At 38.3% G+C, this 15,334-nt stretch overlaps 2 protein-coding genes across 4 annotated transcripts in view; one reads left to right on the plus strand and one right to left on the minus strand.

The window, feature by feature from the left end:
• Positions 1-15,334, minus strand: part of LOC106075832 (regulating synaptic membrane exocytosis protein 1-like) — a 152,110-nt gene that overhangs the window by 59,412 nt on the left and 77,364 nt on the right. The window lies entirely within an intron of this gene.
• On the plus strand, positions 11,759-14,744 carry LOC106067115 (uncharacterized). Its single transcript, XM_056028671.1, has 3 exons — positions 11,759-11,920; positions 12,206-12,339; positions 13,941-14,744. Exons 2-3 carry the CDS (start codon positions 12,211-12,213, stop codon positions 14,382-14,384), a joined length of 573 nt encoding a protein of 190 aa, XP_055884646.1. The 5' UTR covers positions 11,759-11,920; positions 12,206-12,210; the 3' UTR covers positions 14,385-14,744.

Genomic DNA, 15,334 nt, shown 5'->3' on the forward strand with positions numbered 1-15,334 from the left:
AAAAGCATTCATGAACACGGACGAGGAATAATCAAGACAGGAAAAAAACACGGATTGGATGGAAAAAAACACGGATTGGATGGGAAAAAACACGGATTGGATGGGAAAAAACACGGATGGGATGGAAAAAAACACGGATGGGATGGGAAAAAACACGGATTGGATGGGAAAAAACACGGATTGGATGAGAAAAAACACGGATTGGATGGGAAAAAACACGGATTGGATGGGAAAAAACACGGATTGGATGGAAAAAAACACGGATTGGATGGGAAAAAACACGGATTGGATGTGAAAAAACACGGATTGGATGGAAAAAAACACGGATTGGATGGGAAAAAACACGGATGGGATGGAAAAAAACACGGATGGGATGGAAAAAAAACACGGATTGGATGGGACAAAACACGGATTGGATGGGAAAAAACACGGATTGGATGGGAAAAAACACGGATTGGATGGAAAAAAACACGGATTGGATGGAAAAAAATCACGGATTGGATGGAAAAATCACGGATTGGATGAAAAAAAAAAACGATTTGATGGGTAAAAAACACGGATTGGATGGGAAAAAACACGGATTGGATGGAACAATCACGGATTGGATGAAAAAAAAACACTATTTAATGGAAAAAACACGGATTGGATGTGAAAAAACACGGATTGGATGAAAAAAAACACGATTTGATGGAAAAAAAAACACGGATTGGATGGAAAAATCACGGATTGGATGGAAAAAATGACGGATTGGATGGAAAAAATGACGGATTGGATGAAAAAATGACAGATTGGATGGAAAAAAAATATCTTCACTGAAAACAATTGAGACTCACTGGATGAGTATGTCAAGTTACCTACTTAGCCAGCTGTCTGTGTACGCAGTACGTGACAAGGCAAAAGATATCGTGTTTAGCTTCCCGCACTTAAATACTAACCCCTCCGTCAGTTATACCTCTCGATACTCCCAAGCCCCTCGCCCATCATCGCCTAGGGCCACAAATAATCCAGACCCTGGTGAGTAACTTTACACTAAGCCCCGAACAAAGAGCCAAGGGCTATTGTAATAGAGTTACACTGATCGTTGAAAGGACAACAGCCGTGATCGATTCGACAGAAGCTACATACCGACACTCGAGGCGCGATCTCTCTCATCCTGGTCCGTCCCTAGACACATTATAATTTGTCTCTGCCCCCGCAACAAATACACACACGATCATTTGAGCACATTTAATAAATTAGCTGAAGTCATTAGCCGCAAAGGCACCATCTTTGTTAATGGATCGATTAAAATGGCATTGCAGGACTTCCGTTGTGTCAAAGAAATCTCCAGACAGCAGACGTTTGTAAACGTAATTTAGGACTTCCCTGTGTCTTTTTAAAACTCCAATGGACCTCATTCACCAACCGTAAACAAACAACATTTAGCCACGTGATAATATTGATAAAACAATGAAAATTGCGTATCACGTGACAGCATTTATGGAGTGCGTAATTTGTATAGAAGATATAGAGAACCACTTGGCAAAATGTTGTTTGTTTACGGTTGGCGAATGAGGTCCATTGGGCAACCTTTTTGTTTTTTTATATAAATGTGAATCAGGGCTTTCGTTTGTCCTTCTAAACTTAAAAAGGGCAACATAGATGCTATAAATGGCTTCTGTGTGTCTGCCGTATTTCCAATAGAGCAACAGACATATATACATGTGATTGAGGATTTCTGTGTGTAGTGTATGTCGAATGTCCAGAAGTGAACATAACATGTGTATAGGATAGTAACAGCGAGTGATAGTTCACTTTGTCAAATATCATCTTGGTTAACGAATTCTCTGGTTCATATAAACTTCAAGATTTAATAAAGGACCAAAGCTTAATGGAAAAGAAACCAAAAATGTATGTATATATATATATATATATATATATATATATATATATATATATATATATATATATATATATACACGCATATCTACTAAGGATTGGCTTCGAGTCCGAAGATTTATGAGGAATGCAGTATTTCCCGTGGCTACGCAGCCCCAGCTGCGAACTACAAATTTCGCCACATCCAGCGCCGGCATGACCATTGTTCGCCGGTGGTCGATTTAGATTTTTTCTTTCCGCCGTCTATGTCTGTCCTCAGCAGCGGATGTACCATGTATATTTACCATGTATATTTACCATGTATAGTTACTATGTATAGTTACCATGTATATTTACCATGTATATTTACCATGTATATTTACCATGTATAGTTACTATGTATAGTTACCATGTATATTTACCATGTATATTTACCATGTATATTTACCATGTATAGTTACTATGTATAGTTACCATGTATAGTTACCATGTATATTTATCGTGTATATTTACCGTGTATATTTACCATGTATATTTACCATGTATATTTACCATGTATACGTATGTATATTTAGGTAAAGAAAAAATAAAAAGGCTTTGGTTGCGTTAGCTGTGGCAAAATAGGCAGGTCGTAAGTGGGTATAGGTGGTAACGTGTAACAATGCACTCATGCTTACTCTTCAAACTTTAAGATAATGCCTTATTGTGATTACTTTTTTATATAAGCTAAACAAGGTTATTTGTGATTATATTTTTATATTAAGTCAGATTCTGTGGCAATTTACGTCTCGAGAGACGATCTTTTCCCTTCGCAACTTCTTGTGTGACTAAAGAGGCCAATCCTTGATACACAGCTGCGATAGCAGGTTGGGCATATATAATCACCAGGTGCCGTTGCATTTTCACCCTTCTTTCTGCTTCTGTTGTGTATGACATCTGCAGTCTGTGACCCTTCCTTTATGCTCTCTCTCTTTGTGGATCTGTCCAGTGCCACCTCTTCCCAGTTGCCAGTGTCGATTTTGAAGAGCTTCATGTAGTGTTTGCATATATCCGTATAACGTAAAAGTGGGCGACCAGCGGCTCTCCTGCCTTCTATTAGATCGCCATACAGGAAGTCGACCTACTGCCATTCTACGAACGTGGCCAAGCCAGCAAAGGCGTCTGCTGCTGATAACAGAGCGGATTTCCTGGCACCCTGCTTTTTGTAGCACTTCCTCACTGGTTATTTTATCTTGCCACCTTATTTTAAAGATCCACCTTAGGCATCGGAGGTGGAAGACATTCAGCTTTTTTTCCTGCCATGAGTAAGTTGACCATGTTTCACTTCCGTACGGCAAGGTGCTCAACACACAGGTCCGGTAGACTAAGGCTTTAGTACTGCTAGTCAGCAATATGTTGTCCCAGACTCTTTTCTGCAACCGTGACATAAAGTCATATTAGCAGCTAGAAAATTTATATTACGGTAAAAAAAAACTTTTACTGTAATGACGTCCTCTGGCTTAGCTGAAACTTTATGCAACAGTTAAGTCTCTACATTTAAATCTGACATTTTATTTTCAATGCAATTTTAGTTACAGATGCTTTCAAGTCCTACGAGAATCCATGCGTTAATCTAGTCGTGACATTAGAGAATTTAAATCTGCTAAGTTATTGCTTCAGGCGCTCCAAGCTCTAATAGCACTTGGTGGGAAAGAGCACTTATAGCTATTTGTCTTCGCATATAGAATAAGAAATGTACAATACATTCTAGACGATGGAAGACAGAGGATGCAGTGGCAATGATGTAAAGTCAAATTACAAAACAAAAAAATTGTTTCCAAGTAAACATGGTGAAATTGGAATAACTTTACGTTTGTGTGTGTATTTATCTTCTTATCTTATTTATTGCAGACGTTACTTCAAAAAAAGATAATTACGTCCTACGCGTTTCATGTGTCAATCTAGTCATGCATGTTAACCAATGACTTAAATTCGACCATTAAATCAAAAGCACTGTCTGTTTTGATAGGTCACAGAATGTTTGACATGTTTCGGGTTTTCCTTCCGAGTCTAAACTTCCAGCACGACGACGGGTGATGGCAGCGATATGTATCGGTGACCACTGAAACAACCGATGACAGTCCAGCGCGCATACCGCCTGAGCAAGCAGCCAATGATAAACAATGTAAACAGAACTTAACATAGCCAAGACATTCTCACCACAAGCTACAAACAGATGTAAACACAGTAAAAAAAAAAAGGTTATCTAAGGGGAAGAATTCTGCACTTACAATGATATCACTCAAGAATGTAGAAGTTATTTCCCTTTATAGATGTCAAACAAAATAATAAATATATATCACCAACAATAATTGACTATTTGGTTAAATTTTTTATTGATTTATGTTTTGTTTGGTACAATAAATAACTGTCTAAAGTTTCAACTTGATGCGAGAATGGGTGTGGGAAAAATATTGAGTAAAGTTATATTCAACCATAACTGTGAATACTGAAGGATTTCCTTTATTGGTAGCCAACAAAATAATTAATAACCAGTCATTAATTGAATAATGTGTCAATATTTTTTATTGATTCGTATACAGTCTGCACAAATGGATAATTGTGCACAATTTCAGCTTGATCCGAGAATGGGTGTGGGAGAAATAACGTGTACACACTTCAGACAGACAGACAGATAGACAGACATCCAGACAGGCAGATGAGCTAATATATGCATTATTTAAAAGTTCAACTACTTGATTTAATAACTTATAATTGCCTCAAAATGTACAAAAATAGATGTAGAAAGGAAAGAATGTAAACATCTACAAAAAGTCTAAATGTGAGAAAAGAAATGGAGATTCCTGACCTTTCGGTGATGTTCATACTAAAGCCTGTTTACAGTAATTTGATCTTTTTTATACATTTTGATATTTAACTTACCCTGCAGTGCTTGAAGAGTAAAACTAAAATGTACATCAATACCTCCATATTCTCTACGCCGGATACACCAAAAGGCTTGCTATTTATAGATTTATCTCTATTTTATGAAAATCGCCAATAAAGTATTTTTTTAGGAGGGGCGTGTGGCTGAGTGGCATAAACCGCTTGGCTACCTATCAGGTGGATCGAGTTCGAATCCCCACCAAGCTTAGATATTTAATGAGCGCAGAGGTGGTACGGAAACCGTCTTCCCTAGTCTAATTTGAGCATGGAGCGGATTGCGTGAATCAGCCAACAGAATTAATGACTTAGCAGAGTTTATATCTCAAATTAACATCAACTAGATTAAAACATGAATGCTGGTGGGACGTAATTATCTTCTCTTTTTAAGGAACGTCTATAATTTATAAGATAAGATAAGAATGAAAGACGCGCTTCAAAAAAAAAAGGATTTTTTGAAATTCTCATATAATCGACATTTTTCAAAAATTTAAATTAATAAATTATAATTTATACATTAATATAAAATAAAAGGATATAACTTTTAAATATGAGTATTTGACTACAATCAATTCTGCATATCGATCAAGCTGATCGATACTTTTAGCCTTTCAATAATAAGACAGAAACTTTAAAGGCTGAAGAAAAAAAAAAGAAAGTCAAAGGAAGACAATATCCGGGCGATACTGGTGTACAGTAGGATCGATACTTCTAAGAAAAGCACGCATCTCTTTTGTTTGGAAAACGTCGAGTCCGGTAACGATTGAGTTACTGAGTAATCGAAGCGGTCCACTTGATTCCCATTAGCTTTGAGTTGGAGACCAGTTTCCGGCGAGGGAGATAGCAGATGGCAAGGTCGTCGTCGACGCTCTTCCCGCCACTGGTCAAGTGGTACTGCCAGAAGTCTGAGACATTGTCAGACGGTCACTGGTGTTCAAGTGTTTGATGGTCCTGTCTGACCGGAAGTTGGCGACAATGGAAGAACCTAAGGAGCTCTATGCAGACATTCAAACAGGTTGCTTAGGGCCACTGTTAGAGTGAGAGGAGAGAGAGAGAGAGAGCAGGATAGAAAGAAAGGTGGAAGACAGTGACAGAAAGAGAGAGAGAGAGAAAGAGAGTAAGGAAAGAAATAAGAAAGGGGGAACATAATGACAGAAAGAGAGAGAAAAAGAGAGTAGAGGGGAAAGAAGAAAGAAGGAAGATAGTGACAAAAAGAGAGTGAGAGAGTAGGAGAGAAAAAAGAAAGGGGAAGATATTGACAGAAAGAGAGAGAGAGAGTAGGAGAGAAAGAAGAAAGGGGAAGATATTGACAGAAAGAGAGAGAGAGAGTAGGAGAGAAAGAAGAAAGGGAAAGATAGTGACAGAAAGAGAGAGTAGGAGAGAAAGAAGAAAGGGGAAGATAGTGACAGAAAGAGAGAGAGAGTAGGAGAGAAAGAAGAAAGGGAAAGATAGTGACAGAAAGAGAGAGAGAGTAGGAGAGAAAGAAGAAAGGGGAAGATAGTGACAGAAAGAGAGTATAAAGGGGACTAATTCAGCTTACACCATCACTTCAATTAAGTACAACTTTCTTTACCTTATTCGAGATACCAAACAAAATAATTAATTACCAATAGAAAATGAACTAGAGAGTTAATTGTATTATTGTTAACGATTCTTGTGTTGTCAGGTAAAAGAAAACGTGGCAAAATTTCATCTAGATCAGAGATTGGGCGTTGGAGAACTAACGTGTACAAACTTTTGACCAGACAGATTGAGAGAGCTGATATAAGCTTTTGTAAAAATGCATAAAATCTTATTTGGCTTGTGTGTGATATTGTGCGTTTGAAATAGTTTTTATTTAAAAATCGTTCTCTATTTGACCCGTTTCTGTTACACGCGTTGATCACATCTTCCTTTTGTCTTTCGTAAGTTACAGATGAGTCTCAGTTTTAAAGATCGATGTTCTTACATCTCTGCACCGTGTGACCGTGGCATGGTGTCTTGGTTTCTAAAAACATGAAACTTATTAACTTATACAATCCGATTTGGTAGCTATTAAATGTAAAAAAAAAAACAAAGAAATGATAATCGATTTTCGTAGGGAAAAGAAGGAAAATGATATTGTTTCTGTAGCTGGAGAGACTATTGAAATTGTGCATACCTTGGTACTATCCTAGACAATAAACTAAATTTTACTGCAAATACTGATTATATCAGCAAAAAAGGGCAGCAAAGATTACGATTACTAAGAAAACTGTCCTCGTTTAATGTTAGCGAAAAGGCCTTGGCTATGTTTTATCACGCTCGTATCTGCAATATTTTAAGTTTCAATATCACTGCCTGGTATGGCAATCTGAGCATTAAAAATAAAAATAAACTTTATAGAATCCTAAATGCTGCTGGTAAAATCATTGGTAAAAAACAAACCCCATTTGGGCAGTTGTTTGAGACAAACATCTATAAAAAAGCTAACAAGATCCTCGAAATAAAGAATCACCCTTTGTGTCAAGATTTTGTGATTTTACCATCACAAAAGAGATACAAGACACCGATAGCAAAGACAAACAGACACAAACATTCTTTTGTTCCCCTGGCAATCAAATCATTAAATAAGAACAATCTGATATAAACTTTGTCACATGTAAATTATGAGTGAGTCTGGTGTGAATGTACACTTTGGTTTCTTATAGTTATAATGTTTTTTGTTTGGTGTAATGCACAAATTGTAAGACAAATTTCCATACGGACAATAAAGACTATTATTATTATTATTATCATTATAAATGTGTTAACTTGTACTAATACGAAGAGACATAATCAGACTCGAAAGGTTTAGAACTTGGGTCATTCACATAATAACAAAGCACTTTACCGAGACACAAACTCGAGGTTAATCGGACATCGTGACGCCATCGTCGTTGTCCTTAATAACCGGCTATTCCGATTAACAGCATAAAATTGTACACTAAGATTTGTGTTGGTACTTTCGGATTTGGATCGACCGTCCGAATAAGCTTCGGTTCAACATTTTTAACCGTGTTTTGTATTACACGATCTACAGTACCTTATTCCGACTATAAAAGGCCCTAAACTATTTGAAATTTGGGGCCCTTTAGGACCCTTTTAAAATCTACATATTAAATGTTAAAAACTAATTATTTCTTGGGGGCCTTGAGCTATAGCCTATGTTACCTATAGGTTAGGCTGCCTTGACGCTCTGAAGTATGGGTCATAATTGAAGACCATATCAAACTGTCTTAATATTACTTATAAGAATAAGGTAAGTGATTAGCGGGCCGCAGTCTTCTCTTGAGCCAACCCATCTCTCTCAAACAGATTTTATTGTTAACAGTGTTAGATAATGTCAGCTAGACAATGGTTGCTATCCAAAGTTGAATTGTGTAATTATCATTACTCCCTTTGTTATCACGCCTCCACCAGGATATATAGATATGCTGACACACTGGCCTATATTTATAGGGTTTAAACGTTTCGGACATTCCCAAAGAAATGAAGATTTTTACGTTCCAGATCAAACCTCCTGCAAGAGATGTTAGGGGGATGGTTAGGGGGCAGAGTTCGAACTCGGAACAATCGTGACGGCTTGTCCGAAGCACACACACCACTTCGAGGCGGAAGACCTTAAAATTTTAAATCCGGAGGGCTAATAAAGTGAACAGAGTATTATATGAATGGGAAGTGGGAGAAAAAAACGTGTCAAAACTTAATAAGGGACTAAATCCATATATATATATATATATATATATATATATATATATATATATATATATATGTATCAACATCTCTCATTAAGTAGCATTTATTTCTCTTATTTCGAAATCAAACAAAATAATTAATCAACAACAATTAATTAACTAATTTTTTTTTATTGATTCGTGTCTTGTCATGCTTAATGAATAATTGAGCAAAGGTTTAATTTGATCACAGAAATGGAAATTGGAGAAAATACATGTTCAAAATTTTTACCAGACAGACAGACGGACAGACAGACAAAGTGAGTTGATATAATCTTTGTAAATAAAGATGTTCTTGCGCATGCCGGTTTGGACAGTGTAGACTAGTGTACAGGCACTACATTGTTTGACAGCTATGCTGGCAGGGCACATATACAGTATGGGGGGGACGACAGTATACCAATGACAATCTTCTGCACGCCTTCTTAATCCCTGGGACTCGAATCCAAGTCTTATTATAACTTTAATGTTGCATAAGGTTAACCGAATCATGTACTATATTTATCCGCTATATTGAAGTTCGTACCTATTTATCACATGTGTTGTTAGTCTACATTGAAGTTATCTGTATCAATAGGTTGACGCTTGGTTAACCACAAACAATGGAGTAGCCCTACACACACACGCTGGAACCTATATTGAAATAGATAACTAAAGACCTACATGCGAAGGTCGAGACAATGGAAAGTAAACAAGGACCTTTTCATTCAGAACGTGTAAATCAAGTGGTTTTATCAATGATTCTCAAACTATCAAGAACACACCTATATAGAAGTTTGCTATTAATGAACTTAAAAATTAAGATTTCGTCTCCTAAACTAGGGGGATTTTCTAAAAATCATAATTCGTCAGTGCTAACAGGGTGCCCAAAAATTAATAGATATGCTTTTTACAATACATTTATCAGTACTTTCGGTATTCTGTACATTACATACACCAAAAACATTGCTATTTACATCTTTTTCTTTATTCTTATTTACATATCGGAGGGTTCAGATCATGAAATCTATAGCTGACATGAACCGCGCTGTGGTTTCCAGATCAGGCAGTTCTCGTATAGCTTATTTTTAAAGGATGGGTTTGGGGCCATAGTCTTGTTCGGGCCTCTTGATATCGGGCCTCTTGATATCTTTAGTAAAATTTAGAAAGCCTTGAGGACAGAAGACTCAAAAGTAAAGTAGCAATTATACATAAAACACTGAACCATAATCTTCAAATACAAAAACAAAATTTAATCAAATACTCTGAAAGACAAAAAGATAAAGGCACATTCATCATCCCATATGCTAGGACAAATGTGTACAAATACACCTTCTTCCCTAGTGCTATTTGAGCATGGAATGGGTTGCCTGAGCTAGCCAGGAAAACCAGTGACTTGGCAGAATTTAAGTCATTGGTTAATATGCATGACTAAATGCATGACGCGTAGGACGTAATCATCTTCTTTTTTGAAGTAACGTCTGTATTGTATAAGATAAGAAGATCTACTATTTATAGATATGCCAACTTACTCGGTCTGTCTGTCTCTGTCTGTCTGTCTCTGTCTGTCTGTCTCTGTCTGTCTGTCTCTGTCTGTCTGTCTCTGTCTGTCTGTCTCTCTCTATCTGTCTCTGTCTGTCTGTCTCTGTCTGTCTGTCTCTGTCTGTCTGTCTCTGTCTGTCTGTCTCTGTCTGTCTCTGTCTATCTGTCTCTGTCTGTCTGTCTCTGTCTGTCTGTCTCTGTCTGTCTGCCTCTGTCTATCTGTCTCTGTCTGTCTGTCTCTGTCTGTCTGTCTCTGTCTGTCTGGGTGGATTCTCTTAAACGTTTTTTTCTCCCACTTCCTAATCTCAAAGTAAAATTTCACAATTCTTTAATGTCGATGACAACACACGAGGCAATCTGTCTGTCTCTGTCTGTCTGTCTCTGTCTGTCTGTCTCTGTCTGTCTGTCTCTGTCTGTCTGTCTCTGTCTGTCTGTCTCTGTCTGTCTGTCTCTGTCTGTCTGTCTCTGTCTGTCTGTCTCTGTCTGTCTGTCTCTGTCTGTCTGTCTCTGTCTGTCTGTCTCTGTCTGTCTATCTGTCTCTGTCTGTCTGTCTCTGTTTATCTGTCTCTGTCTGTCTGTCTCTGTCTGTCTGTCTCTGTCTGTCTGTCTCTGTCTGTCTGTCTCTGTCTGTCTGTCTCTGTCTGTCTGTCTCTGTCTCTCTCTCTGTCTGTCTGTCTCTGTCTGTCTGTCTCTGTCTGTCTGTCTCTGTCTATCTGTCTCTGTCTGTCTGTCTCTGTCTGTCTGTCTCTGTCTATCTGTCTCTGTCTGTCTGTCTCTGTCTGTCTGTCTCTGTCTGTCTGTCTCTGTCTGTCTGTCTCTGTCTGTCTGTCTGTCTCTGTCTATCTGTCTCTGTCTGTCTGTCTCTGTCTATCTGTCTCTGTCTATCTGTCTCTGTCTGTCTCTGTCTGTCTGTCTCTGTCTGTCTGTCTCTGTCTATCTGTCTCTGTCTATCTGTCTCTGTCTGTCTGTCTCTGTCTGTCTGTCTCTGTCTGTCTCTGTCTGTCTCTGTCTGTCTGTCTCTGTCTGTCTGTCTCTGTCTGTCTGTCTCTGTCTGTCTCTGTCTGTCTGTCTCTGTCTGTCTCTGTCTGTCTCTGTCTGTCTCTGTCTGTCTGTCTCTGTCTGTCTGTCTCTGTCTGTCTGTCTCTGTCTGTCTGTCTCTGTCTGTCTGTCTCTGTCTGTCTGTCTCTGCCTGTCTGTCTCTGTCTGTCTGTCTCTGTCTGTCTGTCTCTGTCTGTCTGTCTCTGTCTGTCTGTCTCTGTCTGTCTGTCTCTGTCTGTCTGTCTCTGTCTGTCTGTCTCTGTCTGTCTGGGTGGATTCTTTTAAAGTTTTTTTCTCCCACTTCCTAATCTCAAAGTAAAATTTCGCAATTCTTTAATGTCGATGACAACACATGAGGCAATCAAAAGATAAACCAGTTAGTTAATCAGTTAGAGGTAATTAATAAATATTATTTTATATAGAAAAAAGGGGAGATAGCCCTGTAATATTGAAAGGCTGCGATTGGACAGTCATCTTCCTTTATTCAATATTAGCTTTTTTTGTAATTATTTTTTTTATATTTTTTTCATTTATAATTGTACTCCAAAGTTCTATAGCTAGTTTAATTTTTAAAAAGAAAGAACAATCGACATGATTTTATCTACGTTCAATATCTGGCTATCAAAGTTTTTTACATTGCTACATCGTGATAAAAGTTTGAGAATCAAATCGGATCTATATTTGAAATATTATTCATAACTCACTGATTAGGACTAAAAAAAAACAACTATAAGTAGCGTACTAGTGAATGACTAAATTGACTAGATCTACCGCTGTTAGTGAAATACTAAACTAACATCACAGTTGCATTCTTATTGTTTACAAAAAGGGGCGTACGTTTTGACTTTGTAAGTAAAGTGTTACATTTAGTTTTGTTTTGTCCAATTTTTAATAGTTTGATTCTCTCCGGCTTAAAAAATTTAATACCCAAAGATGTCAAGCCTCCGCGACCCCAAATGATGAAAAATTCGTAGCTGCTTGAGAGATTGTTAAAATTATAGCTTAATTGTTTAGTTTCTCGTGAAAATCTGCAATATGACCTGACTGATAGAACCACCGCCGGTTAGGAAGCTCTTCAGCTCAACCTCAGGGCTTCCCCGATTTGGACTCAGTCAAAATTTATCTATTTTCAGTCACAATGCTGGATCGAGTTCGAGTCATCTTTGGGACGATGGTGATCATCATGATGGGGACTTTGGCTGGATTCTTTTCACCCTATTGGTTTCATGACGAAACAATGTCCGAGATATTGAATGTACCAGTAACTGTAAGTAGATCATACATTAAAATAAATGTTTTACATGTTTCGGATTTTTGTTCAGAGTTGAAGATAGTTTACTTCCTAGCCCAAACCTCCCGCAGGACGACGGGTGATGGGAGCGGGCAGGGTTTGAACCCGGGACCATTGATAAATCCAAACGACAGTCCAGCGCGCAAACCGCACGACCAGGCAGCCATTAGGTTTACATTCAATCCATATTATAGGCACATACACATGGTCAAGCACATAGATCTAGTAACACACGCACAGTCGGTCACAGATACGGTCATACTGAACGGCTGCCTAGTCGTGCTGTATGCGCACTGGACAGTCGTTCGGACATCGATGGTCTTGGGTTCAAACCCTGCCCGCTCCCATTCCCCGTCGTCCTGCGGGAGGTTAAGACTAGAAAGTAAATTATCTTCAACTTTGAGGAAACATCCGAAACATGTTTACAAACAAAACATTTAATGACATGCAAGTCCCTACACTGTTACGTAGAGTAGAGCTATGTTTGTGTAGACCAGTGTTTCCCAAACCTTTGATCTATGTGTACCCCTTGTATAATTTGTGTAATGCTGATTACTCCTCTCCCCCCCCCCCACACACACTTTAATTCATTAACAGAACATAATGAATGGGTATTTTTAAAAAATCAGCTTAGCTAATGAGTGCAACGTGTACCCCCTCCAAAGTCTTCCCGTACCCCTGTGGGTACGCGTACTCCACTTTGGGAAACACTGGTGTAGATCATACAACGTGGCTGCATAGATTGTTGTTGAGAATGTTATGTTTAAATGTTATACTATCCTGCTTAAATTAGAGGATCTGATCACTCAAATGACATCGTAATGCCAAGGATACTAATTTAAAGTTTAAACTTCAACAGCAATATTTTTAAAAATAAGTACAAATCATTTATTCTAGAACTTGGAAAGCACTAAATTGTAACACCAAGCACACACAAACAGGCACAATACATACATCGCCACACACAATCACACACAGCAGTACTCAGCTACATCAACCTAGTCGCAAGTAGGCAATACCAATAATACATTGTCTGAGACAGCCCTAGAGTCACACGGACACCACAATAGAGTCACAGACAGCCTAAAGCACAGTCGCACATTTTCATACACACACAATCACATGAAACGTCACACACAGATTCTATACACAAACGTCACACACAGCTTCAAACACATGAACACACAGTCATACGAAGGCACATCTATTCTCACATAGTCCCACAAAACCACACACAGCAAGGAACAGTCACACACACACACACAGTTTCACACACACACAAACACAGCCACAATCAGTCACAAACAAAATTACTAAATCAAAACTTGCACATTCAGTCTTACACGCAGTCACACAAAAGTAGTGACTAGAGGCAGAGTCGGACCGCGACCAATCGAATTAGTAGGCCTCATCATTGACCTGCTACGTCACAACCCGTGGGCGTTGCCACGTCACAGGTCGTGACGTCAGATATTTTGCATTATCCGAATGTAACATACTAACTTGATTTTATAAATGTGTTACACATCATTGCAAACTTTTTTCTAACACTGTTTCTCTTTATTGGACATCTCAAGGTTTCACTAGCCATAGGCTTGTTCTACGAATGTGCCTACGTCCTTGGTGGAGGATGTGACTCCCTGCCCTGGACTGTTGACCCTATCTCCTTCTTAATCGTTCGCATCCTCGTCATCACCTCAACTCTGTGCATTTTCATCAGCATGATCCTGAACGGATTTAGATTACGGAACCCCAGGAGCGTCTCTACCACAAGGGCGTCAGCCGTTGCTGGAATCCTCGCCGGAGTGTTGGGAATATCAGCCGTAGCCATTTATGCCGCCAATGTCGACAGTATGAAAGGATGGTCATTCTATCTCAGTGGCTGTGGCAGCGGGATGGTGCTACTGGTGAGCATAGCAGCCTTGGTGGTGTCTGAAATAGCTTGGACAAGATCGTCGAGCAAAGGGTACGACAACCAGGCTTACGCCATGGAGTGGTCATCACCAGTATCTAATAAGTGACGCAGACTGGACCATACATCTAGAACCAGATCATAGATCTAGAACATATTTTTTTGTAAATAGCTGAATTGTGTGATAATATGCAGTCTACTCCACTGATTTGATAATCTGTATGTAAATTTATAAATTTAAGTTTTATTAGCTACGACACCATTCATAATACTAAAATGAAATGCTTTTAAAGTAGATGATTCCATAGCTAGGATCCTCCTCTCTAATTCAGAACCTATCAGATTCCTAGCCATGGAATCGAGAAGCAATAAGATTTTAGGAATCACATAAAGACTGCATCACAAATAAAGAAATGTGAAATAAGATCACAGTGGCTATTGGGTCCCTCGATGACCTTCTGATCATATTTTTTAAAAAAAGGCAAGCTAAGACTGTGCGGCCATACTATTTGATCTTCATGGGTCTGCAGGGGAAAGTGTCAAAAGGATAAGCAGGCAGACCAAAGAAGTGATGAGAAGACACCATTAACTCTTTATCTTCGTAGTTATTTTCCATGTTCTGAAAGAATTGTTCATTTTTTCGCATTTGTACATTCCACCCTGTTATGATAAAACTTCAATCACATTTTTGTTTGTAATCAGAAAACATTACTTTTTGTTTAGAATTATAGGAGAATGCATGCTCATTTTATATAACACAAATTTATGTTTATGAAAACCAAAAATCGATTTAATTTCATGGGGTCAAATCAACGATGGTATCGTTCATTAGGAGAGAAAGAGTTAAAGAATGGAAATGGCTAAAGACAGAGAGACGACAGATCTGAGGTGGTGCCCTAAAGATCCAGTAGAATAAGGGGCTGTTGTATGTGAATAGAGATGATCTAATAAGAGATATATATCTAATTAGATAGAGAGAAAAAAAAGAAAAAAAAAAGAGAAAAAAAGCAACAACTAAATGATGGAAAAGTCATGGACATAAAAATCAGGGAATATATA

Source organism: Biomphalaria glabrata, chromosome 5 (genome assembly GCF_947242115.1).
Source record: "Biomphalaria glabrata chromosome 5, xgBioGlab47.1, whole genome shotgun sequence".
Taxonomy (NCBI): domain Eukaryota; kingdom Metazoa; phylum Mollusca; class Gastropoda; family Planorbidae; genus Biomphalaria; species Biomphalaria glabrata.

Excerpts from the sequence above, each read along its gene's own strand:
- LOC106067115 (XM_056028671.1), top strand. The coding sequence starts at position 12,211 with ATGCTGGATCGAGTTCGAGTCATCTTTGGGACGATGGTGATCATCATG. Across the intron at positions 12,340-13,940 it reads TATTGAATGTACCAGTAACT|GTTTCACTAGCCATAGGCTT; the intron begins GTAAGTAGATCA and ends GGACATCTCAAG.